Here is a 14,746-nt window from a genome sequence, read left to right on the forward strand (position 1 = left end):
TAGAACCAATAATCAAGTGAAGAGATTAGAAAAACAAGAGAGCTTGTAGGGGTAATAATAAAAATATATCAAATGTAATAGTTAAAAATGCAAATTGCCAATTTGGTATATATAATTTATTAGATCAAAAAATATTAGATTAGTTAGTTAAATTAAGTTTCTAACATGAGTAAATCTGATGGATGAATAATGGTATATTAGAAAATATGAATAATAGTGACGGAAAAGGATAATTAAGATAGAAAAAAAGAGCAAAAAAAAGCAAATAGGTTAAATAAGAAAATAAGATACTAATGCCTACCTATCCAGAATTCCCCATTTTGGCCTGAGTCTATCTTTTTTCTTAGTTTTCTACTAATTAAGATCCCAGTATCATATTTTTGTTTTAATTTTTGATCTTTGTATTCTTGTAATTTCTGAATTGCACTTTTTAGTTTCCTTGAATCTTCTGGGGATAATGTTCTTTGATCGTGCATTTTATTTAAATATTTTATTTCCTTATCTAACTTAGCACATTTAATACTCAATTGTTCATGCTTCCCTTGTAAGATTTCTAAAGTGTCATTAATTGTAGCTGATGGGGTAGAACTTTGAGAAGAATCTCTGTCATTATTGATGGAAGGATATGAGTTCCTTTGATCACTAATATTGGAGTTTGCGGTATTACTACCGTTGGAAGATATTCTTCTTTCATTACTACCAATAGATGATTGTCTTGAAGGATTTGATGGATTTCTCTTTGTATTAGTAGCTATTGCAGCGTCTTTATCTTTCTTGGCTATATTACTATTGTTACCTATGGATACTACTCTAAAAGGATTTTTAGTACGTTTACTCGAATGTTTAATTTTTTGATTTGATGATGTAGCATTATGATTAGTAATACTATTCGAATCAGTAGAGTGAACTTTTGAATTTACTGTGGGTATGGTGTTTGAGTTATTTGATTTTGGTAATACTATTGGCGAATTCTTAGATGATTCCTCATAAGATATATTTACATCATCATTTACTTTTTTGTTATGATTATTATTCTTATTGCTGCTCGTGAAGGTTTCAAACACTTCAGTGCTGATATCTCTAACAATTGGAGTATTTATATATTTAGGTGTAGTAATGTTAGCATTGAATTGTTGTTCTTTTATGATGACCGAATCGTTAATTTCTTTGTGAGTCTCTTCTTGAGTCTCAGCTCTCATCTCGGATCGTAATTGATTTTGTAATTCTTCCTCAAATTCAGCATTAAGATGGTTCGAAGAATCATCGATGATGTTGGTAGAGTCTTGGAAGATATCGGCAGTCGATTGAGAGTTTTCCATATCCAACTCTATATCAGTGTCATTCCCATGCTGTTCCAAATCTTCTGTTGTAAGAAATGGATTGGTACTAGAAGTAGTACTCTTTCTTGTAGAATTATCTATAATATTAGAAGGTGTTACATTTGTATCTATATTGGTATTTTGAATATGGTCTGGTATTGGAGAGTCTTGGTATGGAGAAGAGGTATCTTGCAATTGTATGTCTGTAGTGGAGACTTCTTGAAATTGGTCGAGATCATCAGCCAATGAATCCCTTGATTCGTTTGTTTTTTTTAGTTCTGAGTTGAGCATAGTGCTATAATTATCAACATCACTATTAACATTAGCTGCAGTGGCATCTGCAAGATCATTTTCTTTCTCAGATTCAAGCTCTTCATCGGTAGTATTCCATTCATCTGGAAGTGAACTGACACCTGCGCCTGTACTTACTCTTTTATGTTTATGTGTAGCATCAATTATCGTATGAGCAAGTTCAAGTTCTTTAGTCATCTTATGGTCACTAGGAAGAATATTACTATGAGACTCTACAGCATCGATGATTTTATCAGCAGCAGTATTATTATTATGATGAGATTCTATAGCATCGATGACCTTATCAGTCATGACATTGTTACTATTATGAGGAACTACATCATCAATGACTTTATCAGCAACAATATCCTTGACTTTGTTTTCAACTTTGTTCTCAACTTTGTTCTCAACTTTGTTCTCAACTTTGTTCTCAACTTTGTTCTCAACTTTGTTCTCAACTTTGTTCTCAACTTTGTTCTCAACTTTGTTCTCAACTTTGTTCTCAATCTTCTTCTCATCATTCAAAGATATACTACTCAGACTAGTACTGATGTTATCATCAATCATCTGATTCATCTGATTGATATCCAACTCGATTTGAGATAACCGCTTCTTAACCGACTCATTATCCAATGGCATCTTCGAGGATATAATATACTGTGTACAATCTTTTGTTTTTGTTTATAGTAAATGCAAATGACAGTAATTCGACAACACAACTGTTAACTGTGTGGATACGCAGTAGTATAGAGGTATGTGTGGATATATACCTATAATGAATCGCCCTGTATATTTTAGCAAAGAGTCCCCTCAATGGTATAATAATATCTTTATGTTTTGTGTCTGGAATTGTTTACCATTAAGTGCTCGGTCTGTGAATTTGCGTGTTTGGAATCTCTGGCCATCTGTCCAGTTCACATGGGTGTAAATAACAGGCACATGCCCTGATCGCTATTTTTCTTTTTTTTCCCACAACTCGAGCCAGTTTTGAGCGAATTTTCGCGACGCGTCACCTTACAAAGACGCGTCATATTAATGTACGGATTTTTAGCAACCAAAATGGTCGGGTAACCATCTGTAGTTTTTCCGGAGATAATCTGAGTTTTTCCGGGGAAAATTCAAGGTCCGGGTTGTTCCGGACTCGTCGCTGGCGTTTCTCCGAGCTGTCGCAGACGAAATCTGATTGACTCAGAAATCGCGGCATTGGGCTAAGAATGTTTCACATAGACTTTAAATTGCAAGGGTTACCCTGCGATTATTTACCCGTAATGTGGAGGTAAAATATTTCAGTCATACTAGCTGTTGTAGTAATACGTAGTATCTGGAAGGGATTCGAGTTAAACAACTACTATCATTGTTTAGATCATGAACAGAGTCCGCCACCTAGTCAATACTCATAGAAGGTCGAACCGTAGTAGGTCTGAGTCGCCTCCAACTTCTATGACCTCACGAGGGAACAATAGCCTATCATCCAACCCTACAACTACAAATACAACAACTACGGGTTTAGACAATACCTCTGGTCCTGTTACTAATAGTAATGGTGCTGCTTACACATATCGTGATGATGATCAATCAACAGTCTTTGATCCTAATGATAATTTAAATAATGAGCCTCTATCTGATACAGAAACGTTAAATACGTTTAACACATTTCTTTCTGAATCAGATACAATAGGTGATTTGCAACGAGTTGGTTATATCAACCATTGTCCGAAATTTAATTCTAAAAGATCTTTACCCTTTGTTTCCATCTTATTAAATAAAGGGTTCTATTGTTTTTCTAGTGAAGTTTCATTAAAATTGTACTTACAAAAGAAACATCATCATCATGCGAATACCTCTGCTAAGAAAAATGTAAATAAAAGCAACGATTTTGATTTCAATAACGGTCTTGATATCCCATTATTTCATGGCGTTCCTATAAATCTAGTTAAATCAATCTTTGCTAGTTCAAAAAATTCAAATTATATGCAAATCATGAAAATTTATAAATATAAGATTATAAATTTTAATTTAGATACAAATGTAGACTCATTACGAGATAATACTGATGAAGTAACACCTTTCATAACAGAAGAACCAACTTTGATATCCAAAAATAACGATCGTCAATTATATAAGTTCCTATTCTGTGTCATTTATAAACAAACATCAGTTGACGACTCAAATAGAATCATCCATCATGTTGTATTTAATAATAATAAATCTTATAAACTGGTTAATTATAGAGATAGGAAAAATTCAGACACCTCTTTAATTGATCCTACAACTGACGTGGAATTAAACCTACGTTGGTTTGGGACCACTGGGTTTTCTTCGCCGTTTGGTTCCAATAATATTAAATTATTGGTTTTAGATAAAGATATGCCCTCATATATCAACACGCCTGATATTAATGAATTTAAAAGAAAATATGCTTCAACATCTCATTCAATGAGACCATTAGGCTATCTACCTGTTTGGGCAAGATATTCAGATGATAAAGCTACGGTAATTCCAAGAAAAAGAATCTTAAGATTGGCTGACTTGGATATTAATGAAACAATACCCATCCAAGATAATGGCATCAATCATGTTCCATGGGAAACTCAAGTATTGGCTTGCATGGCAATGCTACTACATGATTATGAATCAAGAAAGGATAAAAGGCATGGTAACGGTAATTCTTCTTCATTAGCCAGTTCTAATACCGAATAAGACTCTTATTATTAATTATTCAATCGTTTAACATACAATTTTTTAACTTTTTTTTATTTGTCATTCATGGAATATTCTCCGCATTAACCCATTCGCATTGAAAGTACAAACTTTTCCTCTTTTTTACCTTCATTTATACTTGATGTTTATAATTTTTGATATTTAATTAATTAATATTTCAGTTTTGTAAATATTTTCTCTGAGCAGTGGTCGAACTGTTCAAAATATTGTTGCTCATAGTTTAAATCTTAGTTAAGTAATCTGTTTGAATAATTATTATAGTATTAGTATAAAAAAATTCTCCTTCCTTCTTTCGAAAGGGAATATATAATATATACAGGATATACAGTGAACAGTTATAAACTTTTGGGATATTTTCGTGGTAATTTATACTTCAAAAAATGTACAGATCCACCATCAACGAATTGATGGTCTGATATTAAAATAGAACCTATCACATCCTAATACCTTCTTAATATCACTACTTGGGTATTTTTAGTAGTGAGGCCACGTATACTTAATGCATCTAGGATTATTTATTATATTAAGTTGTTATTAGTTGTTGTATAAAGCCACAATTACGACTAAATTCATACTTTATTAGCTGTTAACACAACCCCACGACTTATGACACATAATGCCACAGCTCTGACATTTTCTGATTTGTGTATCGGTAAGCTTTTCTAAAGTTTAAGCTGGTTCGTATTTTTTTAGTTTTTGGTGATAAGTGAGTCTTTTGCAAATAATACTAAAATTTTTAATAAAAAAACTGTCTTTTGTTAATTAAATAAAAAAATTATGTAATAAATAGATAATACAAAAATGTAAGATTGAAATTGAAAAAATCATGATATAGATATAAAAAGTGAATATATTAGCGAGAGTATTGGGTATAGAATATGATCTGGAAAATAATACATAGTTTATTAATAGAATGTTCTGGTGACATAAATTGTTGAAGTTCTTGTGATTGTTGTATCAACTTCAGCAACATTATCATACCCCACCAAATTGGAATAAATTTGTGCATTATTACCGGCACTACTTGTAATTGGCCATGAACCTGGTGCTATTGTACTCAATTGTTGGCCAAGAACAACATCCTGATCGACTGCAGTTAATTGTTGTTGTCCTGCAACATTTTGTTGATCGACAGCAGTCAATTGTGGTCCAGCAGTAACATATACTTGATCAACAGCTGTAACTGTAACAAGATCTGCTTGAGTGACAGAAATAAAAAAGAAACAAAAAATAACAATTGAAATGATAGTGGAATACATCGATTTATTTTTAATAGTATTTTGATGGTATCGAGAGAATAATGGAAACAATTTTAAAACTGAGAGAAAATTATATTAAAGAATGAAAATAGTTGGAAAATTTTAGCGCAATGCTGTGTTTCTTAATGCTTGTATAATTTATTCGTTTATTTGGTTGTATATATATATTTTTTCTTGGTTTCATAAAAGGGAAAAAAAGAAGAAGATATTTTGATTCACTAACTTAAGAAAGTTCATAATAGTCCTCGTTTTTATAATAATTTCTCTAGTATGAGTCAAATTTTGAGAGATAATTAACGACTTTCCACCCTTAATGAGACATTGATAATAAACAGTCGCAATGCAATACGTAATTGAATCATTTTACTCCGCCCCACCTAAGTGGCAATTAATTATCTATTTTAGGATTATTAATTGGTTCAGATGCTCATCCCTTTTCCATTTTTGAATCATTTCCTTCTTATTTTATTTCATCCTTGTTTTAGCACATACTTTTTCAATTCAAAACTATAGGAAAGAATACACCGAATACTGAATACTATTTCAACTGAAGAATTCTATCTATTTACCGTTAAGTAAATGCTGTGTCTATATTTTATGTAAATATAGTTTGTTAACTATGCTATGTGCTAATCTATGTAAATATTATCATTTTCTGACATAACTGTATACAGCCGCGTTACTCAGCAAGCTGCGCTCGGTGAAACACCGAAGACTACAGAAGACAAAAATACCGAATAATGATAAACACCAGCAACAATGCCAGTATTGACTTAAACACAAACGAACAAACAACCAAACTCAGCCTTCCATAAAGATATGCAACTATTACTAGTATATTATATGCTAGCGATTTCTTTTTTGCCTATTATTATTATTGTTATTATTGTTATTATTATTATGCATCTCCCTCTCATGATGGTGGTGCTGTCCGTAGTTTAAATTATACCATTTAATCATATTTTTAGGAGGCTCACCAAAAACCATGTAATATTCACAGAACATACACATTGGTGCTTGGGTGTCATCCATAAGAACTGAAAAGTTAGGTTTCCTACTTTTTGAATTGGTAGCGCTTGGTGGATAACAATTAGAATATTCGTAATTATGACAGTTTGAGTTCTTGTATTTCGAAAGTTGATGGTTATGCAAATAGTTATGAGGGGCATCTATTCCTTCTCCTAAGAACTCCAGTTGGGGTTTAAGTCTATCGGCATTACTCCCGTCACTATGATTAAATGATAGTTCATGCCCGTGAGGGCGGAGATGTTCTCGTAGATGGGAGTTATTATGCTCGTGCAGGTGAATATCATCAATACCTTCCGCCAATCGTTGACTCAACATTTCGAAGTTTCGACTATTTTCTATCTCTAATTCTCTTAACTTCTCATCTAAAGGATCTCTAGCAGACGAGTCTTCATTGCTAGTATGATCTTGATTTTCACTTTCTTCCGTAATATTTAGTTCGTCACCATTTATAACTGCATGTAACCTTCGATGTGAACCTTCTTGAAAACCATTCGGCAGAACACTTTCCAACATTTGTGATATTCTTTCACTTATTTCATTTGGTGAGTTGGCCATGAGTTGAGATCCATAATCAAAAACAATTTCTGCTTCATCTGAATCCAAATGCAATTCTGGGTCGTCATGCGAATTTGCATTTATCTCGAATTCGATATCTTGCCCATTAAATGATGCCGCGGAGTTATTATGATGCACAATCTTGGAAACTTTTTTAGTATTTTTCAGTTTATTGTTTACTTCTTCAACAGGATTCACTCCCGAGTATAATAATTTCATCGTTTTTTCAGATATATTTGTATCATTTTGGAGATGATCTGTTAAAATTTTCGATAGAGCTTTTACACCTTCTTGAACCATAATATTTAATGGTATTTGACCATCTGATGTTACAACTTCAACCGAAGTGCCATTATACTTAACTTCATTATTTGATTTATCTTCTTTGACATTATTTTTATTTATAGCTTCTTTTGCCATTTTATTTATATTTTATTATTTCTTTTCCCTATAGAATTGAAATAAATTATCTCAATTTATATCAATATGACAATTTATCAATTCAAATTGGCTCAATATTAGTTATCTGGGGTACTACGCTCTTTATTCTATTACAGTTCTATTTTTTTATTTTATTTCTGGATTACTCAAAATTGATGAGTGGTTAATTTATGTGTTAATTTCAAGCTCAAAAATTAAACTAAAGTCACGTGCGAAGATTAATAGCATAAAGTAGTTGATATTATCAACAATATCATATGATTCATATTAAAATGTTTAAAAATTTTGACCTTTTTTTAAATTATAAATAAATAGAATAGTATATGATACAGAAAAAAATAATGTCTAATTTATATAAGGATTATTATACAAATTCAAATGCTAAGGGGATTGGGAAAAAATTTTGGTGTGAAGTAAATTGAGAAATGAAGTAAGAAGAAAAAAAATATCGAATGTCTTGTAAGTTATGTGTAAACAACTTCACCATCCTTACTAACTGAAACGCCAAATTCTAAATCATCATCAGTTGTCATATCCCAAGTTTTGTAGAGCATCATTAGAGTGAAAATATTGCAAATACTACCGAAGAATAACCCGTCTAAATAATGAGTAACCCCCTCGCAAACCTCAACAGAAAATCTATACACAACAACTTGACCAATGGTAAAAAATGCTACACCCAAGAAGATGGCACCGGTAACCCATAAATTTCTAACCACGTAGATGGAGACTAATACTTGGCAAACAGTATAGGTGAATAGAATAACCAAGTTTAATACATAAACAACAGCAAAGAATGCTGTGGTGTCTGTGTTAGGAATACGTCCTTGTTCAATCCAATTTTTGAAGGTTAATATAGCAGCCAGGAAATTTGCAATAAACCCTAAAACAGAAAATCCACGAACCAGAGTCATCGATTTAGTCGTACCGTCTTCCCAAAGATTAAAACCCAAAAACCCAATAATTAATAGGGACCAACAAGCAGCACCCGCGAGACCAATCTGTATAGCTACAAAGTAAGGATATGAAGCTGAACCAGGTGGAGAAACACCACAGTTTACAACTAATGTGAACATGATAGTCATAAACATTGTTTCGAAAAAATATAAATATTCTGACCTACCAATGGCTGTGAACTTTTGTTTAATATTATATAGGATGATCAGTATGACACCTAAGGCACCGATATTAATGAATGCATTACCAACTTGAAAAATAATTGTGTTTGATAATTCAATTGATCTTGCGTAACAACGTGGTAATATACCCACATTTAAACTCTTTATATCAAAATTATCAACTATTGTTGAATTTGTAGCCACTAGATGCTTGGTTGATTTGATTACTGAACACAAAGGAAGGGGTACTCTTGAGCACAGGGTTGCAAAATTACTTACTCCCATAATGATTTAACAATGATCTAATTATTGTGTTAATGTTTGCAATTAAAAGTTAGAACAGTTGATATTCTGATATAGTGAATTATATTGATTTCCGTGGCAGGAGTAAAAGCCTTTTCTCTCACAGCTACTACTATAATAAAAGACGCTAGGAAGTAGCTGTTTCTAATTTCTCTTTCTTTTGAGTGATAATCTGAAGCAAAATTAAAAGTATTACCAATTACTCTTGGTTAAAGTTAAGCTTGACTGATCAAAAGAGTGGTTTTAATGTATATGTCCTATTACATATCTAAAAATAAACTAATCCAAATTCTTAAGCGACACCAAATTTTATTTCAATTAATTGGACCATTCTGTTACACTCTCAAAACGTCTTGATCAGGAATGCGGTTTTTCGTGATTCCTGGCCATAACATTTCCCTACTCGGAAAGGCACACGTGGGGAAATGGTTAAGACGTGAAGAAAAAAAATACATAAAATACAAGAAATGCTCCAGAAAAGTTACTTACAGTATAGAATATTTCGGATGTGGATGTAAATGTTAATAAAATATTCCATACCATGTAAAAATTTAAAAAAATTATCATGGCCTAGCAAATTAGTGAAGACTCATCTTGAATATGGAATTTTTATTCTATTTGGCTGTACTTTTTGTTCTTTCTATTTTCTTTAACATTCCAAATTAAGGTTCTATAATTTCCGAAAATAAACAATCGCAATCACGAAATTACGGAATAATCAAGACTGTTTACATCCAGACATTTGTACCGGTTGAATTTTTAGTGCCGAAGAAAAAATGAAAAATTGGAAAAAAATATTGAGATAATGAAAAACTCGGAAATGAAAGCAAGAGTTTATTTCTTCCAAATGAAAGTTTCAGGACGCAAGACGTATTGTGTTCTCCATGAAATTTCAACAGAAGCTTCTTACCAAGATGAGCTGGCTAGTGGTAAACTGATGCTAGCTCAGAGGGAACCATTCTTGTGTTAGGCAGGCTATGGAAGAACACTCGTTCTAGTGTTGTGGGAAAGTTGTATTCCAGGAGGAGGACCAATACGGCCTAATCTCGAAATTGTCCGATCCAGCTCAGTAATAGCTACTGGCCATAGTCGGGGAAAAAAAGACTATATGAGTATATACTTAAAAGTGGGCTAAATATTCGTACTACTATCAGCGAAAGCAAACACCTAAGAACAACAGATCACAATGGGTATGTTACTAGTGAAATAAATGAAGAGATAAATGATAAGGAATTTCAACTGGGAAGTTTGATGCCAAGAAGCAATGAAATATAATGGATATTAAAATATTCGTGTAAATACCAATATGAAATGAAGTTAAAATTTTCTATACACTCCATGGGATAATAAATGAATGCTCAATCAATTTTACAGTTACATATACTTCCAGTTGAATCGAATAGTGGATCTAAAAAAGAACATCATTACTAACTAATTATTTGTTTAATATGGATGATGACGCTATATCATAATCGATATGAACTTTTAAAATTTTCAAACAGTTAACGTTCCAAAGACCAGAAAGACTTACTGTAAGGGTAAAAACTGTCGTAAACACACCCAACATAAGGTTACTCAATACAAGGCTGGTAAGGCTTCCTTGTTCGCCCAAGGTAAGAGACGTTATGACCGTAAACAATCTGGTTTCGGTGGTCAAACTAAGCCTGTTTTCCACAAGAAAGCTAAGACTACCAAGAAGGTCGTTTTAAGATTAGAATGTGTTGCTTGTAAGACCAAGGCCCAATTAACCTTGAAGAGATGTAAGCATTTCGAATTAGGTGGTGAAAAGAAGCAAAAGGGTGCTGCTTTACAATTTTAAGCTTAATAAAAAGTTATGTGGATCTTTATTATATAAATTACTTTTCTATACTCTACCTTTTATTAATTTAAAATCATTCTGAATCAACGTTTCATAATTTATTTCTCTTTTTTCTTTTTAATTTAAATCTTTTGAATTGTAGAGATGTGTTACGCACTTCAAAATTTCAACCTAGTCGTAGTCTCAATAGTTTCAGTAACAAAATTTAATCTGACAAGTCAAGTAGTACAAACGTGATTATATAAAAGATAAAAATGTAGATACAGCTGATTCCCGACATCTCAAATCTTAAAATGATCAATGTAAGGCGCCCAGCAACGTTCTATTTAATCTACGCTTTATCAATACTTAATAATGACAAACACATTGAAAATTAGTATTTACCTTAGATACCATAAGAATTGGTTCTAATTAAAATATAGTACTGAATTCAGCGATAAAATTGATGTTAGTCTTTTTGAAAAATACTTAAAATTGGGACAATCTTAAAGTAATATTCGAGCTCAATTGATCTCGCTTTTATAGTAAAAATTTTATTTTTTATTTCATCGGGGTTCGACTGTTTTTTTTCCGTGTGGTGGTGTTTTGGAAGTTGATAATTTCCATGTATATTATTTTAGTTAGGGTCTGAAATATAAAATATTTTTACCTAATATGGAAATATGTACGTAATCTTGTAATAATAGATGAGTTAGAAAAAAGATGACGAATATAAGAGAGCTAATAAATACGAGAAAGTTAATAAATATATAGTTAATACATATTTTAGATACTTATCGGCTGTGTATGTGCATGCATATGTATGTATATGTAGAAGTTATTTTAAAACAAGTTAATTAATGAGATCATGAGAGACAAAAGCTCAGTGTGTACCATAAGTGGAAATAAAAATTGATATTAGGTACGTTATCAACAAAATAAAATATAATGGAAATAATATTATATTTTTTTAATACAAAAAAATCAAATTTTTAGTACATAAAAAAAGGAATACTAAAAAAATCAAATTTTTAGTACATAAAAAAAGGAATACCAAAAATTATCAAAGCAGTTTCTTTTCACCTAAATTGATTGGAAGTTCTCTACGTGGAGGATACTTTTGATACAAGGCATAACATCCCCAAGCGACTGTTGTGACACAGGCAAAGATAACGGATCTGAATGGTTCGCGAACATCTAAGAAAGGATAAGGGTTCTTTTGGCCTGCTTCAAAGTCGATTATGAATGCTAACCATCTGTTGTAAGCGATTCCCAAAGTAGTGACAACGACCAACGCCACTGAATTTGAAAGGATAAACTTATTGTCTGATCCTGATAAATAGTGATCAGCAAACAAAGCTATAAAGGGGAATAAATGGATTGCCACATCTACGAGAACTGGGATTGGGTAATGGTCAACTTCATCTGCACCTTGCATGATTAAGTTTATGAAAAATAATCTCAATGGCCAATATACTAATGGAACGATCGTTTCTAAAACCAAAGCTAAAGGTAATAGCAAATGTCTTGAGACAAAATTTGCTCTCTTTTTACCATCACAGGGATACCCAATCTTGTAATCTTTATGTTGTCTTCTTTGGATAAAATAGTTGCAAATACCAGCAATGTTACTCAGAATTGTTGCTATTACTGAGATATTTGTTAAGAATTGTTTGTCACCAGCCTTTGCTAATGTTGGTGGTAGGGGTAATGCACTTGCTCTATTAAGGCCGTAACTTGCAGAAATCAAAGAAATAACGTTGATAATTAATGAAGTGGTTGTCTGTGGCAACACTAGAGTTGATGCATCATCTGCTGTTAATTTCATTTTTAATGTGATTTGATTTGATATGATACTATTTGATTTAGCGCTTGAGTTCTTCGTGAGTTTGAACTTACGTTTTTATGAAATTTGATCTGATATTTTTTTTCAAATAAATGTGACGTCTTCACACTTCGGAAATAATAATTTTTGTAGTGCTTAAATAAAAATATCTAACCAACAAACTAATACGATATATCTCTAGTAGAAAAAACTCCTTCTAGTAAACCTGGATCACAAGATAATTTTTCAAATCTAAGCAAGATCTAGTAATATCTTCTATATAATTTCAAACCTTGTATATTAATTTCTTCTCACAGGGATCCCGCGGAACACGCACCGCAGGCCATCCCTGTGGATACACAACCTTACCTAATAATACTACAGCCATTGGAGCTTCGTGAATGCGGGTTTAACACAAACTCCGAAGGGTTTGACAATTACGAAAGACCCGGCAGAGATTCTGAACAGAGGAGGGGTTCTGTACAGGGGGTACTGTGACCCGATTTGGACATATCCCAGAAAATACCGTAGGGAGACGAGACCCATTCACAAATTGCAAGATGTTCCGGTTAATCCACATGTGATCCAATATAATACACTTTAGAATATAGGACAAGTTTATCCGAAAGAGAAGCTTGCAACTGTCTATGACCTTAAGGGGGTTATAGCTCCTGACTTACGTAAAACTTAGTCACGTGTATGATGATTATTGTAAATTACTAGGACCAGTAACTGCGGCATTAGATGGATAAAAAAAAAGTGGTATAAAAAGTTCAGCATCATGAATTGGAAATCGGTGTTTGATAATTCTAAGAGAGAAGATCGTTTTGAAAATCTACAGAATATTTTAAGCGATGCTTTACCTGCATGCTGGGTTAATTGCCTACCATACTGAGTTTTTCTCTCCTGGCACTCAACTACAGGAAATTTATATTAGGAAAGAGCTTCTGGATATTTCACAATTAACTTGTTCTATTTATATATCGAACCAGCAACTGCCCGTTAATGCTGGTTCATTGAACTATAAATAAATATTATCATTAAAACTAAAAGAAATAGTGCGGCATTAGGAACAACTTACCGACCGATAAAAAAGAATAATTTTACAATGGCTATTTTTAATAACCCGAATGCGGCTCACAGGAGTTTAGACACAATTACTTGCTAAAAGATACAATTAGATTTTTATACATATGTATATATGAAATGTTTCTCAATGATATGCTTAATCTGATAACTTAATAGGTACTTTGTCCCATTCAAACTTCCCAAAGGAGGATATAATTACCTAGAGCCCAAAACAGAATCTGAGATAATTTCCGTTTCAGGTATTCCGAGAAATTAACTTTATGCCGCCCTTTATTGATTTTACTGGTTTCGGACCATATAAGTACTGATTTGCAGTTTCGGGGTCTTGGCGTTTCTATATATTGAAGAATCTGGACATGCCCTCTTAATCTGGAAAAGATACGAGAAGTAGAATATTAGAAAAGATCCTTTCAAGTAATTTAATAAAACAATGGTTCAATTATTTTCTATTTTTAACTTGTCTTGGAATTTAAAACGAGAGAATGATAGAGATCCCTGATAAACTTGTAAAAAGTTTAATCTATTCAGATATTGTTCATTCTCAACAACCCCTCCTTCTGTAGATTGTGAAGCTTTTAGGTTTTTTTCAGATAACACTTAAAACCAATTACATTAATCTCATGAACCTTAATTGGATATTGTTTCTATTTTTTCCATTGCCAATACTCTGATAGGGTCTATGTTCCAAAAAACCTAGATATTTAGGTAAAAAAAAATGGTATTCCACTTAAAGAAGTGCTTATTAGGGTGATTGCTATTATGAATTATTACAAAGTTTTTAACAAAAAATACACACACAACAAAACTCAGATAGTGATAAACACTATTATTTTCTGTAAATGTATTAAGTTTACATTACATTGCTCAACAACCAAACACTAATTTCAAATTACCTGTAAGGTTTTCCTATAATTGCTGCTATTTTTTACTTAGCTTTTAAGTTCTTAGAGATCTCATCAAGACTGTTTTTTTTACTACTATGACAATAACTTCTGGTC

The 14,746-nt window shown here is 32.2% G+C and overlaps 6 protein-coding genes across 6 annotated transcripts; 2 read left to right on the top strand and 4 right to left on the bottom strand.

Moving 5' to 3' along the window:
* Nucleotides 1-290: 290 nt before the first annotated feature.
* BNI5 (Bni5p) lies at nucleotides 291-2,249 on the bottom strand (the record flags this gene model as incomplete). Its single annotated transcript, XM_004178403.1, has 1 exon — nucleotides 291-2,249. One exon carries the CDS (start codon nucleotides 2,247-2,249, stop codon nucleotides 291-293), a length of 1,959 nt encoding a protein of 652 aa, XP_004178451.1.
* Nucleotides 2,250-3,050: 801 nt separating this feature from the next.
* TBLA0B00900 (uncharacterized protein) lies at nucleotides 3,051-4,310 on the top strand (the record flags this gene model as incomplete). The annotated part of the gene is made up of 1 exon (XM_004178404.1): nucleotides 3,051-4,310. One exon carries the CDS (start codon nucleotides 3,051-3,053, stop codon nucleotides 4,308-4,310), a length of 1,260 nt encoding a protein of 419 aa, XP_004178452.1.
* A 2,126-nt stretch (nucleotides 4,311-6,436) lies between these two features.
* IBD2 (Ibd2p) lies at nucleotides 6,437-7,594 on the bottom strand (the record flags this gene model as incomplete). The annotated part of the gene is made up of 1 exon (XM_004178405.1): nucleotides 6,437-7,594. One exon carries the CDS (start codon nucleotides 7,592-7,594, stop codon nucleotides 6,437-6,439), a length of 1,158 nt encoding a protein of 385 aa, XP_004178453.1.
* Nucleotides 7,595-8,079: 485 nt separating this feature from the next.
* On the bottom strand, nucleotides 8,080-9,018 carry CHS7 (Chs7p; the record flags this gene model as incomplete). The annotated part of the gene is made up of 1 exon (XM_004178406.1): nucleotides 8,080-9,018. The coding sequence occupies one exon, from the start codon at nucleotides 9,016-9,018 to the stop codon at nucleotides 8,080-8,082; it is 939 nt and encodes a 312-aa protein (XP_004178454.1).
* Nucleotides 9,019-10,222: 1,204 nt separating this feature from the next.
* Nucleotides 10,223-10,855, top strand: RPL42B (60S ribosomal protein eL42; the record flags this gene model as incomplete). The annotated part of the gene is made up of 2 exons (XM_004178407.1): nucleotides 10,223-10,226; nucleotides 10,539-10,855. 2 exons carry the CDS (start codon nucleotides 10,223-10,225, stop codon nucleotides 10,853-10,855), a joined length of 321 nt encoding a protein of 106 aa, XP_004178455.1.
* A 1,042-nt stretch (nucleotides 10,856-11,897) lies between these two features.
* Nucleotides 11,898-12,662, bottom strand: TBLA0B00940 (uncharacterized protein; the record flags this gene model as incomplete). The annotated part of the gene is made up of 1 exon (XM_004178408.1): nucleotides 11,898-12,662. One exon carries the CDS (start codon nucleotides 12,660-12,662, stop codon nucleotides 11,898-11,900), a length of 765 nt encoding a protein of 254 aa, XP_004178456.1.
* Nucleotides 12,663-14,746: the final 2,084 nt, after the last annotated feature.

The sequence above is a fragment of the Henningerozyma blattae genome, chromosome 2 (assembly GCF_000315915.1).
Source record: "Henningerozyma blattae CBS 6284 chromosome 2, complete genome".
NCBI lineage: Eukaryota > Fungi > Ascomycota > Saccharomycetes > Saccharomycetales > Saccharomycetaceae > Henningerozyma > Henningerozyma blattae.